The sequence below is a fragment of the Paramormyrops kingsleyae genome, chromosome 2 (assembly GCF_048594095.1).
Source record: "Paramormyrops kingsleyae isolate MSU_618 chromosome 2, PKINGS_0.4, whole genome shotgun sequence".
Lineage (NCBI taxonomy): Eukaryota > Metazoa > Chordata > Actinopteri > Osteoglossiformes > Mormyridae > Paramormyrops > Paramormyrops kingsleyae.
The window spans coordinates 16,953,043-16,970,771 of NC_132798.1; the positions used below are offsets into that span (position 1 = coordinate 16,953,043).

The window sequence follows — 17,729 nt, forward strand, 5'->3', positions numbered from 1 at the left end:
TGTACAGATACCACCCCGCTGGATCGCTGTGAGTCACTTCTTGATCGCTGAGTGTTTGGCTGAAGCTGATGTCACCCATTGTAATACATATTGTAGATATGTGAGACGTATAAATTCACATACAGTGGATTTTGTTGCGGGTTTGAGTTTCCAGTTCTTACTGGAGAGCTCAGTTTGTTGGTGGATATTTCTACCCATAGTAGGCTTGTCACTGCAGTATCTTTGACCAATTAGGAACTAGCTGACTTCTCCCCTGGGGTGCACTGGGATTCTATCACCTCCTTGGCTTAGAGTAAGAAGTGCTCACAGCAATGGCAGCAACTAACAAGTCTGGAAAACATGCTTGTTTGTGTGTGTATGTGAACAGCTGTGCATAACTTGTGTGCGTATGTTTGTTTGTTTCGCTTAGTAATGAAGTTTAGGTTCATAAAACCATGTCTGGCTGCAGATCTGCTAACAAGACTGCCTGTGATTTGATAGTGATGCTTGTCAATCACAGACTGACAACCATCTCTCAATACACATAATGCCTGGAAATAGCCTTTGTGTTCAGTGTTTCACTGGTTTTAACCAGTAATTAGCAACTGAGTTGCTAAGGGGTCACCTCAAACTGCAAACAATGCTATGCTTTGGTAACAACAAAACATTACTTTCTTAGGGGGCATTTTTTGGCATTATTACATTCAAAATCAAACACTTAAAGGGCTTTGTTTGTTATTTGATGTTTCCCCTTCCCTAATGCACAGTATTGAACCTAGAACATCAGAATTATGATGAGTCAAATGCAGAAACTTGAGCATTATAGATCAAAACTGAGTGGACTACACAGGCTTTCAAAATGTGGAGCAAGGTTTTTGCTGTCTTTGCACGGCTGAATAACAGCTACATAATTCTGTTTTGTTTCTAGCTGTAGATCAACTGTCTAAGCAATCAGGCACAGACAGCAGTTCCAAAATGGAGAACACTATAACACAGCTGGAAAATCCTGAGGGTGAATTAAGGAGAGAGGACACCCCAGACCTAGGAAGCAATTCCATGGAGATTAATTCAACACAAACTGTCGAAACAAATCACAGGGATGAGATTCCTGCCACCAACATCGACACAGAGTTGAGGTCGCCGGAGGAGACCCATGAAAGTGCAGACGTAGTTGCTGCTGTGACTTCACATATTAATGGAACAACTACCTCAGCTGAGGATAGTAACACACTAATTAGCAGTGAATGTGGTACCACTCAACCTTTGACCAGGCCTAATGTTCTTGATTTCTCTCTTTTGGATCCAGGAAGTAAGGGCCTACTGTTGCCTGTCCGTAAAGAATTTCTGTGTAACTACTCTAGAAACTTAAGCACCCTCAATGATAAAGAAACTTCTGAGAGTAAGCACAGAAATAGTGATTCTTCAAAGAACATGTACAGTGTATTGGACAGCGATTCCGAAAGCGATTCTACCACTGAAAATTCTCAGCAGGGAGACAGCACAAAACATGCCAATCCTCAGCCGTGTGCTGGCAGCGAGGCGACAGACGAGGAAGGAGAGAAGGTGGAGATCTGCCATGTTGACTCCAACCCTTCTGACCAATTGAGCCAGACAGCGGATGGCAACCTCAACGATGGACCTTCACGCACTCTACCTGGGAATGTGAGCTCAAGCAACCAAAGTATGAAGATAGGGAACTCTTCTGATGTCTGTCAAGGGGAGCCTCTACTTCATTTACAGAAAAAAGATTCAAACTGCATTTCCTCCAGTCAATCAGACCAAGAACTGACCAGGAATCAGTCTAAGCCTCTGCATCATCAATGTCCTCCTGTGATATCCTACTCCAAGGAGCACGTGTTTAATGGAGTAAACCCATCGGTATCTCCCAAAAAACCACTGAACTCTCAAAATTCTCCATCCATTGGTATTTTTTTCTCCTCAGCACAAGAGACTTTCAATAGCAAAGAGAATATGTGTCAGTCATCCAGTCAAGTGATGGCACCACCAAGAATAGGAAGCTGTGAAAACAGCACTAAGATGTTGTGTCAGAAGGTGGTGACGTTCTACACAACATCAGTGACAGTTCAGCCAAATGAACCATTATCTTCAGATAAAGCTTCTCAGCTGGAACTGTCATCCACTCTAGCAGTTACAGAGTCAAATGGTCATGTGAATAGCGAAGACACATTCCTCCAAAATGTGTCAACTAAATCTACTTCAAAAGACAAGGTGGCAGAGAAACTGGAAATTAAAATTGACTCAAAATCATCTGCATCACAGGTACAAAGTAATTTGGGGAGAAGTAGCTCCATGATGTCATCTCATTCCACCAATGGTGTCAAGAAAGACAAACCAGAAATAGTAAGCAACTTGGTATCAAAATTGATTAGTCTCAGTAATAAAACTGGAAATAATGTGAAAGAAGAGAAAGAGAATAAAGGTGAATCTTCTGAGCCGAATAAGTCATCGGTACCTCCCCTTCAGTCTCCTGACCTCCAGTCTAAGACGGTTTCCGTCATAAACAGTCCACAGGAGAAAACTGCCCCTAAGTCACCAAAAATCTGTGACCATCAGCAGAACAAGACAGTGCCCAAGCCTAAGCAAACACAAAAAACTACAAGACTGCAGGCGGAAAATGTCCCTAAGGGACAATTTGGGGACAAAGGGAAAAAATCCACAGCTCACAACACAAAGGGAGACCTGGACTCCTTACCGAATGACCCCTCTTCTGAAACCATTTCAAAACCTGATGACAAGCCGAGATCAGTCACCACTCAAAGGAGCTTTATTGAAGTGCGACTCTCTTCCCCTCCCAGTTCTTCAGTGTCCACACCTGTTCTGAGGCAGAAGGGAATTCAGGAGAAGTCAGTCATTAAAACTGACTCAAACTGTACTTCTGGTCTGAGCAAGAGGAGTCTCTCAGGAAGTAAAGATACACAGGCTTCTCAGAACAGCCAGGCAGAATCTCCCACTGCTTTGGGTGGTATGCATCAGTTCAGTGCTGTTCCAGATAACACAGACCTTGATACAGAGGTTTTATTAGAAAATAACCATGTCTGCGTGAATAAAAGTCTGGTAGATGAAGTCTTTAAACCTAATAATTTAACAGAGAAAAGTGACAATCTTAATGCCAGCCAAACTAAACCATACTTTCCCAAGTTGGCCCGTCGAAGCTACTCCACAGATTGTAGCGTACCCCTAGACTCCAATTCTTTCTCTGTTCGGCAAAGAATTAAATCCTTCGAGAATCTGGCCAGCTTTGACAAGCCCGTTGTCAGGAGTATCGACACGCAGTACTACGCTCTTGCTTATACTCCGAAACCTCCTCTGAGCAGGAGGCTGTCTGGTTATGCCGGATGTGGAAGTTCATACTCCGTCGACAGTCAGACCTTTAGGAGGAGCGTTAGCTGGAGGATCTCCAGCCCACCCACCAATGCGCTTACAGAGAAGAAGCCCGTGGTCACTGCGTCTCAGCTGGAGCCGGCTCCCGTGGCACAGACACCCCCCGTAGTTCGCCGGAAGGTGGCCCGGGGCCCTTCCAGCTTGTCCCGCTCCAGACTCAGGGAAGTGAGGGCACTGAGCATGCCCGACCTGGACAAGCTTTGCACTGACGATTTTTCGAGTGAGGAGGTCGTGGCCACTTTCAAGACTGAGCCCACAAGGGGTGATACCAGCCTGTCAGAGTGTCTCAATGGCTCTATCTCTACCTCGTCCAAAACCTCGAGTTTCCCAAGGGCTGGCCCAAATGAGAAATCAGAACCAGGATTGATATCCAAAGAGTGCTCCTCTCAGGAAAACTGCAGTGACAAGCAGGCTTCTGGCAGCTGGTCAATCAGGTTTGTATGTTTTTTTTTTGGTTGATTTTGCTTTGATTGTGCAAGAATCTAAAAAAATTTACTTGTAGTTCAGGAAAAATGGCACCCCAGCAAAAAATAAAAGTTACAGAGTGAAGAAAATGGTTAGAAGCCCCTGAGTTTCTCAAGTTGTTGTAAGCGATGCAAGTTGCGGTGAATGGAAATGCAAAATTTATCATGTAACGTCTTAACTTTCCACGCTACTGTCTGTCATGGATTTTAGCCAATTAATAACCTTCACAAGTTGCAAAAAAGCTTAATGTTATACAGACAAATGTGATGTGGTTATGTATGAACTAAAATGTTGGAGGCAGGAAGACAGATTTATGTCTCTGGAAAGAGGTACACATGGATCATTGCCTTTAGCCAGTAACAATATAAATTACTCCCACTCAAGGTCTCCCAAGTTGTAATATTAATTACCATGATTTATGAAATATAAGCAAGCTGTTTATTGCTATGACTAGTTGAAAAAATTTTAAGCACCCAAAGAATTTTAATCACATATATTTTTTTTATACTATTTAAGAGCTAAACTGTGTGTGACATTCTAGCATGGTAAACCTGAAACAACCCAAGCGGTAATAAAGACTGCTTAATTAGATCAGTTAGGTAAATAATGATTTAAATAAAATCTCAAAGCAATTAGGTATAATTAAGGAGTAGAAACAACCTGTAGAATAAATGAGTGATATGTGTGGTCTGCTGGGCCTCTGGGATTAATAGCAAGGCCATGCTGGGGCTTAGATTAAAGGACTTTATAAATGTAATCCAGTAGGAATGGATAAGATTTAACAAAGGAGAGATATATATATATATATATATATATATATATATATATATATATATATATATATATATATATATATAACAAAGAAATAAATAAAAGCAACAAAAAAAATGATATCAATCAGTTGTATTGTATCATTCAGAAGTATTTTCTGACACACACATTCTCTCAATGTTCCAGAGTGGAGCAATCATATGAGATGCATATTGTACAGGCCTGGAATTGACTGTGTTTGCTGTGCTTCTGTCCCACCAGTTTGAGAGCACTGAGCACCTCGGCACCGGCCCAGAGCAAGCTGCAGCACCTGCTGAGCTCCTGGGACCCCAAAGCAGATGTGCCGACCCTGGTCCGGGAGACCGAGGCCCTGGCAGAGGTAACGTGGCCGCGCGTTGCTGGAGGTCTCTGCAATGTCTCATAGCTCTGAAGATTCCTGGGGTCCCTAAGCAGCATCAGCCATCAATGGTCTGTCTGAGGGACCTGAACTAGATGTTCTTCTGTCATGCTGTGCATTTACCAGGCAGCTTGAGAAACTTCTCTCATCACACCCATCCAGGGATTTTAAACCTTCAGTTTCCCATCTCTAATAAACTTGAAATAAATAATAAAAAGTAAAAATTTCTGTATCTGACGGTAATTAATATGGTTTAACCAAGCAGGGAATACACTACTTGCTTCTAACAATGTAAATACTACAGCACAGTATTGTTTTTGTGATTTGGACAATGGCTGGTCCCTGATTATTAGTACATACCAAGTATAGCACCAAGCCTGGTACCCACGCCAAGAACAATAGCAAGAACTGAAACTGGGCAGGTTTTAGAGGAAACTTTGTCAGACTAATATGGTTTTATGAAAGGAAGTTCTCAAAAGGTCTTTCAAGTTTTTATTTAGTACCCTTCAAATCATATGTATAGCTCTCTAGCAAAATATAAAATTACATAATATAACCCTCATTGCTGCAGTTTAATTTGTTATTGAGCAGTTCAGTGCTGCACAAGGTGACAGATTTATTATTTATTTTCCAATGTCTCTTCTGTTCCCAACCACCCAGGATAAAGACGATATTTACTTTGTGGTCTTGACTAAAGAGGAAGGCTCTGGTCTGGGTTTCAGCATTGCTGGAGGAGTGGACTTAGAGCAGAAATTCATCACGGTGAGAAATGGGACTTGTGTATTTTTTGGCAGCCAGGTGTGGTGATTTTTGACCTTTTTCCACCTTTGTGGATAATAGAATATTCTAGAAGTGTGTTTTCAAAATCACCATGCCCGAACCTGTCTGTGTAACTTATGTTACACATATGGTTAATTAAAATTTATTTTCAGAAACTTTCTGTGTTTCATTTTTTAATGAAATCTGTGATTTCACCCTCCCCCCAACCTGGATTGTGGGAAAATAATGAAAGAATATTATGTCTAAATGTGACCTGCAGTGCTGTCAACCTGATTCTCAGCAATTGGGAGATTTCCCAATATGCATCTTGTGCAGATCAATCAATTTTATAATCAGTACAAGAAAATTATTAGTTATATAATCATAAGGTATGCATGCAGATATCTGTATTTTGCCTATAATCATCAATGTTTGTGGAAAATACATATATCCAAAAAGTAAAAACATAATTAAATAATCATTAAAAGGGTTTAACAAGATGCCAAGCAAAGACCATGTGGTTTTGTTTATGAGTCTGACCTGAAACAGTGTTTGAGAGAGCGGTCGCTTGTATCATGAAGGAGCGTCAGGCCAACGTGACTGTACAAATTCCCTCCTTCAGTTTCTCTGTCATGATGTTTCTCCATATAGTGGGATATATACAGCTCTGGAAAAAAAATTGAGACCACAGAAACATTTTTAGTTTCACTGTTTTCTCAGTTTATGGGAATGCATCTGTTTAAATGATACATTTTTTGCTAAATCCAGCCTGACTCTACCCTGGTTCTCATTGATGAAGGGCTTCTGCCTTCCTGTATGGGTCTTTAAGGGTTTCTTGGAGTCCTAGCTGTCCTGGCAGTGCACTTCACACCACTTAATATTTCCCATTCTTTTTGAAGGTCACTTGAGCTCATCCTTTGATTTATGAGTCACTGTTGGATAAGTTGACGGTCATCTTTAGCATTAGAAAGTTGCTTCTGCCCTCTACCTGGCTGGTTTTTACTTATTGTCTCCTGCTTCATCTTATTCTGGTGTACTGCTGTCTTAGAAACTTTGAGTCTGAAAGCAGCCTGCAGCACAATGTAGCCTTCTGCCAGCAGAACCAGGAATAAACCAGGATTATAAGATTCGGATTCTTAAAAATTACAGAGTGGTCTCTTAATTTTTTCCAGAGCTGTATATAGATATTTTTTCTTTGCATGCAACTCTGGATCTAAAGTCTATGCAGTGCCTGTCTTCATGTTGTTTCTCATTTTCAGAGCCAGACACATTTTAGTGTATTTGAGCCAGTTTCCCTACCCTCTGCATAGTGATGGCCAATTTAAGCTTCATGAACCACTTGCTGTATTTCCTGACCCCACTAGATGGTGCTCTCTATTCAAAAAAGGGCTCAAAGGATGCCCCAAAGCAAACCAAGAGCACCATCTAGTTGGGTCAAAAAATACAGCAAATGGCTCATGAAGCTTCATTTAGGCATCACTACCCCTGCACTCCCATCTACCTTGATGAAGGAAATCCTAAATTCAGCTGTGATTCATCCTCAGATCTGTGCATCAGGCTAATCTGTTTGCTCAGCTGCCTAAGACTGATTTGCTTTATCCAAAATGGCAAAATACATAAAATCATTTAGGCAAAAAGGAAATGGTGTTATTGCAATCAGAACATTTTCAATGTCAGCGTATATTAATTGACCACCATGTGACTATGTGGACAGGTCCATCGAGTCTTCCCCAAAGGGGCGGCTGCTTTGGAAGGTACCATTCAGCGCGGGGACCGCGTAGTGTCCATCAATGGCACTGCTCTGAGAGGGACCCTACACAGCGAGGCACTGTCCTGTCTCTACAAAGCCCGGCGGCCACAGCAGGCGCTGATCGTGATCCGGAATGTGAAGGATGTGGAGCCTTCATCCCCCCGGCAGGCCCAGTCTGGTAGAACTGGAATACGGACGTTATCTTCCAGTGATGTAGCACTAGAAGCAGGACCCGGTGAGTGAGCATGTAGATCAGTGGATGATGCTTTAAGTATAGTCACTGCTTTACCTAGTGCGCTTCCATGGATTCATTCGGCTTTGTTGAGTACCCATGTGTTCAGCATGTTTTCATGTGAACACTTGGTGCTTCTGTAGTGTTTTAAATGACTGTTTAGGTGCCATGAAGCCTCTGCTCTTGTTTTGCAGCTGTGCAGGTGGGTCCAGATGGGGCACTGAGCGTGGAGCTCCAGAAAACCTCAGCGGGCTTGGGCTTCACCTTGGAAGGGGGGAAAGCTTCTGCCCAAGGGGATAAGCCTCTTATTGTCAAGCGCTTGTTCAAGGGTAATCCTGAGGAAGCATGACACTGCCTGGGCTGGCGATTATGGGTTTAACGTCTCCGATCTGCAGGGCCGCAGGATTACATGCTGTCTCACCCTGACATGAGTCACTTATGCAGTGCAGGGTCATGGTGAGACTGCAGTCAATTCCTGGAAACGCAGAACAGGAGGCAGGGGATTCCGGTCCACCACAGGGCGCGTGCGCACACACACACACACACACGCACACACACGCACACACACACGCGCGCACACACACACGCGCGCACACACACACACGCAAACACACACACACGCATATGCACACACACATACACACACACACACATGTAGGGTAAACATATCCTTATGGGGACCGCTCATTCATTTCAATGGGAAAAATGCTAACGCTAACTATGACAACCTTAAGGTTGTCATGTTGTGATTAGAGTTTTCCCCACAGAAGTGAATGGAGAGTCCCCACTAAGATATATTTATAAACCTGTGTGTGTGTGTGTTTGCGCACGTGTATGTGTGCGCGCGCATTTTGTGTATGTGTGTGTGTGTGCGCGTGTGTGTGTGTGAGCGTGTGAGCGGGTTTACCTATCTTTATGGGGACATGATAAATATCCGTTTTTTTCCCTTATGGGGACCGGTTTCTTGGTCCCCATAAGGGAAAACTCTATTTTATAAAAATCGATGACTGCCATGAAAAAACTAAAAATGCAAAAACTCTTGTATTTTGTTAGGTTACTTATGGTTATGGTTAGGGCAGGGTAGGGGTTAACCCCTACCCATCCCTAACCTTAACCATAAGTAACCAAACAGAATATGAGAAATTTTTTGTTTTTTGATTGCAGTGAAATTTAAAATCTAGTTTTCCCTCATGCTGACTGAAAAAATGTCCCCACAAGGTCAAAATAACAGGTTTTTAATCACATTGTGAGGACAATTGGTCCCCACATTACAGTATATTATATACATAACCCATACATTCACACACACAAACACAACCATCAGTCATGCCATTGAAAACCTTTCCTAAATTGACCCCAGTATTCGCAGTGACCCTCCAATAAAGCCATGTGTCTCTTCACTTGACCATTACCCCACCTCATATGGCTAATCACCACCTCATTGACTTTTTAAAAACAATTAAATTAATCAATTAAGTGAACTGGTGGTGAAATGTAACAAACACGTGGAATGACTGAGGTGCCCAGGAGGAGGGTCTCTAACCGTTCAAAAGATACCAGTAACTTTCTGGAGAAAAGAAGAAATTCATGTCAGTTTTTATTGTTACTCTTAATTTGCATATGCTGTAATGATGAATTGTAATTATTGTTCAGAATAAACATTTCTTTCCTTCCCAGATAAATAGCTTTAAACATTTCCTTTGACTGTCAGTGACTTTCGCACAATGATTTTCATCAGTAGGTTTCACAGAATGACAAACTTTACATGGGGAGCCATTGCCGTATACAGCAAATTTGCATATGATCAGTTTAAATGTCATTGATTTAAGTGTCCTTTTTGTTTTTTTCCTGGGTCTTCTTCAGGTGGCTCTGCAGAGCAATCAAGGGCCATCGACGTCGGAGATGAAGTTCTGGCCATCAACGGGAAGCCCCTGCAGGGTCTGATGCACTATGATGCCTGGAACGTTATCAAAGCGGCGTCCGATGGGACCGTCCAGCTGCTGATTAGGAGACCGAGGACCACGGTGTGAGTCGAGCTTCCCGACACCGAGCCTGACTGAAGGCGCGCAGTGCAGCGGACGGGGACCCACCAGTGTTAAAATAAAAGGACTCAACTACAGATCATTTCATACGCATCTATTAGCAAACTGCTTTAAGCACCTTAATCTGACAAAAGTAAACAAAATGAAGATTTCTCGTGCAGAGAAAAAAAACACAAAATTTTTAGAAGCTAACGACTCCCATCATAGACGGTAGGGACGATGTTTTCAGTGGCTACACAGGGTACCTCTGTCTGACTGTGCTGCAGAAGAAGCGTACTGCTTGGTTAGTGTGACTAACACGTGATACCTGAACACACTGCTGCCTGTGAGATTTCCACAAGGGTGTTTTTTCTTTCTGGGAAACGATAAAAAATGCCTTTGGGCCTGCATTCCTGACCCTGTGGCCAATGGGGGACACCTGTAGCAGGCTGATTCTGGGTGGCTGGCTGTTTTGTAAGGGGCTGACCTTGGCAATTGGTCCCAGTTAGAAGTTGATCATGAGAAATAATTTTCAAAACTGAATTCCCTTGACTGGCCTCCCATACTTGAAATGCTCCTGTATTCATATTTAAGAATCACCTGAGGGGGGAAAGGAAACTCATTCCATTACTTGGGGATTGTTGTTAATATGTAAAAACTTAACTGTAAAATAATGACAGTATGCTTATTTAGATGACAGTATGCTTATTTGTTTGTGTTTGTGATTTACACTTTCGAAAAGTGTATCTATTGTCCCTGTTAATGTAAATAGGCATCGACCAGTGAGGTTCAGCTGAGGTCTGCCAGTAAAGAATAAGCTTTTACCACTCTTGTTTGAGCTCGGTCAAAAGAGCATAATTCTCTGAACTAATGGTTATGAGCCCTGTAAGATTCAGAATTCCACAGTACTGTAGACATCCAAATATGAGGTTCCAAGGCGCTATATTTCTGTCATTTATTTTTGCATTTTTTTTTTTGCGGACCTTTTTTTTTTTCAAAACACAACCTGTTTTTCTGCATTTGTAAATGATAATAATAATAAAATGTATGCTTTTCTTACGGTTTTTGAGCCAGGTTTTCTGGAAGACCTTGTAAGAAATTAATGATGTAAACTCACCATAAAATTACACTTTTTAGCCACAACAATTGCACCATTATCATGCAAAAAAAGTCATGCAGTACCTTAGTGAAGAGACCAGATCACAGATGTTCTCTGTAAATTGTATACAATCCCCAGATAAGAATGTAAATTATATTCATCCAGTTCTGTTGAATATTGTAAAATGTGTGTAAGGTGTACTATATTCTTTTTAACCATTTCGTTATTGTGGATTTTGGATTTACATCGCTTATTTGAGTATGTGGTGACATAAAATTTAATATTAAATTAAAATTTAATCTGTAAATTGGACCCATACTAATATAATATCAGATTAAACTTAAGCTCTGTGGCTCCAAGTCATATGTTTTATGGCATTTTAAAACATGACGTACCAATCGCTATTAAAAAATATATTTTTGACTTGCTGTGTAGAATATTATATTGCACAATAAAAAGACCTGAAATGTCTCAAATACATTTTAAGTTAAGAAAATCCACTCAATAAATTAGTTTATTATGGAATATTAAGCAGGTGATATCTGTGATGCTTTTGATTGACAAGATAGAGCTACTTTCAGCTCCCAGGTTCTTTTCACTCATGTCGGATTTCCTGAGATGCCGAATTCTAAAGATGCCTCCTATCGTGTACCTTCAATAAAATGGTAAAATCACGATTATGTTTGACATCTAACATATGTCACGTAAATGGGTATTTGTTTTGCTACGTTTAAGTGTGATAAATATTGTAGCATAAACTTTCACCTTTCACCTTCTGGATGCTGAGCTCCACAAGATGTTTACAGGTTATAAGGACACTACCTACTGGGCGGAGATCCCGCGATGGACCCAAGACATCATATCGGGGTTATAACTGCCGGCTGACTTGAGAACGCTTAGGGATCCCCAGAGAGAGGTAGCGTCTATAGCCACAGAAAGGCAGGTTTGACCTGCTTGACATGCTGGTCCTGTAATCCTCACCAGGAGAGGCAGTATGAACACAGCAAAAGGTGCCCATTATTCCTATTGTTAGTGAGCCCTCTACTGGATTTTTCAAATAATGCATGATTAAATTCACTCCACTTTGTCCCTTTTTTCTGAAAACTTTCATGTTCTAAATTCTACTAATAGTCAGTTGGACCAACTGTAATGTGGATATCATGGCAAGGACAGTACTGAAAAACAAAGTGTGCAGTTGAACATCTAAATCTCCCTTCATTTCCACCGAATCTTATTTTAAAAGGCGTAATTCCATTTGAAGATCCAAGAATCCTTTATTTGTGACATACATGGTTAAACAAGTACAACATGTACTGAAATGTACAATCCAGCTCTAGGCATATTTGTTGGGCTCAATGGATGTGGTTGAACTTTGTAGGTCATCTGAGGAGCCTGGGGTTTTGGTTACCACATTCTGGAGCAGCATCCATCACTTGGCTTGAAAATGCAACAGAACAGAATCATACCGGGCCTGCAGCAGCCTTGGGACTAAATATCACATTGCATTACTCAGGCCCTTTAATACCAACTTATTAATGAACTCACTGCCAGTGTGCTCAAGAGTAGTAAAAATGCTTCGGTTCTGTAAATTTATCGATATCATCCATCCATCTTCTACCCCTGGTCCAGGTCATGAGCAGTCTTGAGACTCTGAGTGCACAGGGCTCAAGGCTGTGGTACTGCTTAAACCCAACCCCAGGCCATCACGGCGCACAGACTGCACATAAACACACGCGCACACACACACACACACACTACGGAAAATTTACAGACGTTAATTAGCCTAAGTGCATGTCTTTAGGCTGCAGGAGGAACCCTATACAGAAAAACATGTAGGGTAGCAATCCTACATTTGTGAGGCAATAGAGCCAACCACTGAGCCACCATAACACCCACTGCTACCACCGTATCAGAAAATCTGTCCCATAAAGCAGTACAGCTGCTTTTGAAATTCTATCCTCTCATAAACATCAACACGTCCTTAAAGCAAAGTAAACTGTACAAGTCCTCATTTCTCAGCAAAGTAGATTAAGATACTCCTAGTGAAGCATTTGCAGTTTTACCGTCGTCCCTGTCTTCTCCCAAGACTGTCATTATTATACATCAACGATGGGAGTTTTATAACCATAATGTTAGCGCTGTCAGATGTTTTTTGAGGCCTAGTACATGTTTTAGCGTGCAGAGGAAATTGTTTGACAAGCTGTCTGACATTTCCCGGTTCCCAAACAGTTTCAAAAATTATTCCGAAAGAAACACATGACAACAGCTAGCTGGAAGGTGAAGAGCTGTATCATCCACTCGGAAAGTTAATTTGCTATTATATTTATTTATATTCTAAAAAAACAGCTTCACTGCATTTGAAAGCAGATAGATTTAAGATATTTTTTACATTTTTCCCCATTTTCAAATGAGCGGTTTAAAACTGGCAACAAACGATCAATATCAGTTTCAGGTACATTCTTCACCATTCTATTTACACACTGCTAAATGCAAAAATTCTAATATTAAATTAATTTAAATTAAACAAAAAATATCCATGTTTTACCAGTTACACACAGAAATATGTAATGCGTTATGTCGTTATAACAAATTATTTGCTTTTGAAACCAAACAGAGTACATATGCAAATTGTAACAGTGTTTTTCAGTTATTAACTCAGCAAGCATTAGGTATAACTTCCTGCTCTTTTCAATGGTAAATGGATAATCAAAATAAATTACATGAAACACTGGGCTAAAGTCTATGCAACCTGTCAATGAAGGCTTTCCAAACTACAATATGACTTAAGATGATTTAGCAAACACTATCAATGTTTCATGTCCTTGACAATGACATAGATAATGCTAATGTATCGTGAACAGGTGATATTTTGTATGGTTATTCTAGTGTCTTAGTCTGTTAAGAGGCACCTTACAGAGGACCTATTTAATATATTATCTAGTAACATCCAGTATGTGTTTATTCATTCAACCACAGAATGGTCCCATTGCTTACGCCTGACAACACTGTACAGGTGATCAAGAAAAAAAAAACCTGTTTCTTTGCACCACTTTGATGGAAAGTATGTAGCTATAACAGGCTATACAAAAATAAAAACTATTATTATTGGTATACAAAGACAAAACTGGAACTACATTAAAACTAAAATAAAACCCTGATTTCCTTGACATGTACGTTAAGATTAGTGTTAATGATTCAATAAAAATCAAGCAAAATAAAAGTGTAAAATATGTTCCTGTACTTATGACTGTCACTGCTCCAGCACTGGTACACAGCATAAATACATCTATCTCAAATAAAACTTTAATTAATCCCTTTGGCCTTCAGCTCTTCTTGCACACGGCTTAGGTAACCCGCATCAGGGTAACCAAAGCTACAGTTGGGGAAAGGGGGGGGGGGGCATTTCCTTTAACAGATGACCATTTCATCCTTTAATCAAATTCATGTACAGAGATATATATATCGAACTCATTAGAACTTGAATGTCTTAAAAATCGAACCAACCAGTTTGGAAAAAAAAAATTACCTAGAACTCGATCTGAATCTCAGAAGTCAAACCGTGAACGCCGACCTAAGATAACTTGTACACGCAGGGAAATGAGTCACGTGGCACGTCTTTCAGCGGAAACAAAGGGTAAGACTTCAGTCTCAGCCTCGCATTCACTGTGATAGCATCATGCATATTTACACTAGCTGAATACATATATTTGGACAGTAAAAATAGTCTCTCATTGTCTAAATGTAACAGTAATTATTATTATATAATAAAATACATTTAAAAATAAAGATTTCTTATTAATTATTTTAATATTAATATTAAACCATTAATACATTTAATTATAATAATATTGTCGTGCCCAGCGGGGACGGAACGGAGACAAAGGCGCAGACGTCAGGGTATCGGAGGATACGGGGTTTAATTACAGGTAAGGCAGGCAAAACGCAGACGGACAATACAATGACCGGACTGGGGAAACAAACTGAAACGCGGACTAAATACAGAGGGCTAATGAAAACAACCTGAAACAGCTGATCACACGGGGATTCCACACGGGGTTAACGAGGGGGTGTGGCACACGGAAGGAGCGGACGATCGGGGCATGACACATTGTTTTTTTTTTTTTAACTTTACACATTGTTTGGATACATTTATTTGCTTACTTTAAAAATTACTGTTTTGATAAATGTGCCTAGATGTATTTAGTACAGTATATGCTTTTCTTTTTTTGTTGGGTTCATTTTGTGTTTAAATGCTAAAAAAAAAAAAAAAAAAAAAAAACATATTTCGGTGTAATTTTTTGAGGCTGGGAAGCAATTAATTGGTTTTCCATTATTTCTTATGGGGAAAATTTGATCAGAACTCAAACATTGTAGGATACGATCCGGAGTTCTGAACGGATTAATTTCAAGTTCTGAGGTACCACTGTGTGTGTATAATATATATATATAAATATATATAAATGTAATCAAACTACATTAAGCTGCTACATTGTGTCAGGCTATTCATCGAGGATAATGTTACACTTACTTGGTGGGTCCACCTTCCCGGGATGTTTTGTGGTGAATGTCATTCCACGTGACCACGTTCCTCCTGCCTGTGGTGGATGACTGACCAACAGTGAAGATAAGCCGCTGCTCAAAAGCCCGCTTTAGAAGACCGAGAACCTTCCTGCCCTCAGGCGAGTCAGGAAGAAAGGCAATCCGGGACACTCCTTCGTAGCTGTGGCCTGGACTGGGGTGTTCCTCCTGAACAACACAGAAAACAGAGAGATACATCCTGCACACAAAGAATGTAAACCGCTGTCAGAAAATTGCCCTCATAACCTGAAATGTCAAACCTAAGTATCTCATTATAGTAAAGAATATACAGTTTATGTCCCTAACCACAAATCAAGATTGCGTACAATACAACAATGTTGGGAATTTAAAAAAAAAAATTAAAAAAAACAGAAAAACTTGTTTAACTGTCATAGGTAAACAAAATTTGGTAGGTGGCACAGAATGCCAAAGCACTGACAAAACGTAGAGGCGACTAAGGAATTCATGAAACAAAATAAAAGTGATTTGAATATTAGCTTTTGGCCCAAAAAGATCTTTAAAAAAAAAAAAAGAAAAAAAAAAGAAACCCATAAGTATTTACCCATAAAATTAATTTTTAAAGACTACCTGAAATGAACTTGCACGTACTCACCCCCTGAATACCACTGGGTACGTAATATCGAATTATAATGGTTCCATATTTTTCATTTCCTGGTAGCGGAGTTGACATTGTAGAGACATCCATAGAGGCATTTACTGGTTGATTGCCTTTCAATCTGCCGTAGACTATCCCACAAACTGGGCAGACAGGTTTCGAAACAAAAGCCATCTTCAAGCAGTCTTTACAAAATGAATGATGGCATGAAGGCAAGGTTTTCATGTTGGGCATCTTCAAGATATCCAGACAAATAGGACAGGTTTCCTGTTCCTCTCCCTGCTTCTTCGTAGCTGCTGATGGACCAGGCGAATCACCATATGATTCTTGCAATCTCTGTTCTCCTACAATTCCCTGAGAGGTTTCCTTCTTTAATCTCAAATCATCTTCGTGGTTTTTAAGTAGATTGCTGGTGAACTGAAGTCCTGAACCTTTCTTTTCAGTTAACTTATTTTGCTGTGATAGAGACAGATTCGAGTTGTGTGTACGTGCCGTATTTTTTTGGACCTTCGTATGGTCAACGTTGTCTTGCATTTGGATGCTATGGGAATTTGAGCTTTTAAGCAAAGAGATGTTGCAAATAGTTTCCTCAAGTTTTTCAAAGGAGCCGCCAGTTTCATAGCGTTTACTGTTGATCTTTTTCATTTTTTTATTTAGAAACTCAAATACTCTCTGTTTCTCTTCAAAGGCTGACACATCAATAAAAAGATGTGGATTGGAGAATATCTGTAAGGAAGAATATAACAACACAATAAATTGCATAATCCAAGAAAGTCGTCAAACAGTTTTTTCAACTCGTTGTGGAGAATTACGGTGTGCCTTCAGTGTCAACGCTCATCAAGGATTCAGTTACGCTTTAATACCGCAGGTAGTTGATTTGCTGAATACGCGTAAAAAGAAATTTAAAATACTGCCACTTCAGATGTTTTGTGAAACACTGCATGGGCATTTACGATTACGTACGCATTTTTCTGTAAATCTAAGCTTGTTTCTGTAACGAAATTGGCTGAGTGGTGTCTAATATATATCTTTTAAGCGTAAAGCTGACATGTGCTAAAAAGCATCGACCTCGCTTTGATCGATAGTTAAGCTACTAAAGACAGTAGATGAGGATATTACGGGGTCGTGCTATAACCAATTGATTGTTTGCAACGCTTAATAACTAAAAATGAAGTACAAGACAACGTATGTACCTAGTATAATGGTGTGGGTTTATCCGAGGTTTGTTTAACTAAGTATAGTAACAATGTACACAAATTCCATAAACATTAACTGAAATGCGGTGCCTTCTAGTACAAGCTATGCATAGATCTAACGTAAACCTACGATTACGTTTAACCTGGTGATGCTACATATAGTTTTATCGTTTTAAAAAAACTTAATTTCATGCCAAGACTGGGACATCGAAAACTCGTCGAATTCATAAAATACGCGGCAATATATTTTTCATGTTTTGGTGCCAATAAGCACCTTATGACCGCGGAATTAAAAGCATGCGTTCATAACATGAATATTTCAACAAATTGCGTACCTCTGTAAATGGCGGGCTTGCCATGTTACCGGCGAAAATAAGATAAAAGATACTCCAGCATGGACAGAAATGTTGAAACTGCTACTGCAACAACAAACTGCTCGCAACCCAGGCATAATTTTAATTGGA

The 17,729-nt window shown here is 40.2% G+C and overlaps 2 protein-coding genes across 11 annotated transcripts in view; one reads left to right on the forward strand and one right to left on the reverse strand.

The window, feature by feature from the left end:
* Positions 1-11,406, forward strand: part of LOC111855115 (PDZ domain-containing protein 2) — a 72,843-nt gene extending 61,437 nt beyond the window's left edge. For all 5 annotated transcript variants that reach the window (XM_072706897.1, XM_072706905.1, XM_072706904.1 and 2 more), the window contains 6 exons: positions 908-3,815; positions 4,879-4,996; positions 5,675-5,776; positions 7,488-7,758; positions 7,950-8,084; positions 9,619-11,406. In XM_072706897.1, coding sequence (XP_072562998.1) covers positions 908-3,815; positions 4,879-4,996; positions 5,675-5,776; positions 7,488-7,758; positions 7,950-8,084; positions 9,619-9,785 — 3,701 coding nt within the window. In that variant the 3' untranslated portion in view covers positions 9,786-11,406. The remainder of the gene's footprint in view (positions 1-907; positions 3,816-4,878; positions 4,997-5,674; positions 5,777-7,487; positions 7,759-7,949; positions 8,085-9,618) is intronic.
* Positions 6,276-17,723, reverse strand: LOC111855116 (probable E3 ubiquitin-protein ligase DTX3). 6 transcript variants are annotated; one of them, XM_023833795.2, is made up of 5 exons: positions 17,601-17,723; positions 16,067-16,795; positions 15,404-15,621; positions 12,421-12,525; positions 12,130-12,312 (listed from the first exon to the last, which is right to left on the reverse strand). In XM_023833795.2, the coding sequence occupies exons 1-4, from the start codon at positions 17,622-17,624 to the stop codon at positions 12,432-12,434; spliced, it is 1,065 nt and encodes a 354-aa protein (XP_023689563.1). In that variant the 5' UTR covers positions 17,625-17,723; the 3' UTR covers positions 12,130-12,312; positions 12,421-12,431. The 6 variants fall into 6 exon arrangements, with proteins under 6 accessions (XP_023689566.1, XP_023689563.1, XP_023689565.1 ...); XM_023833798.2 differs by lacking the exons at positions 12,130-12,312; positions 12,421-12,525 and adding an exon at positions 6,276-6,440; XM_023833797.2 differs by lacking the exon at positions 12,421-12,525.
* Positions 17,724-17,729: the final 6 nt, after the last annotated feature.

Coding starts and splice junctions, on each gene's coding strand:
- LOC111855116 (XM_023833795.2), bottom strand. CDS start 17,624: ATGGCAAGCCCGCCATTTACAGAG. Junction 15,622..16,066: donor TACCCAGTGGTATTCAGGGG/GTGAGTACGTGC, acceptor TGTGTTGTTCAG/GAGGAACACCCCAGTCCAGG. Junction 12,526..15,403: donor CGGGAAGGTGGACCCACCAA/GTAAGTGTAACA, acceptor CTGTGCACTCAG/AGTCTCAAGACTGCTCATGA.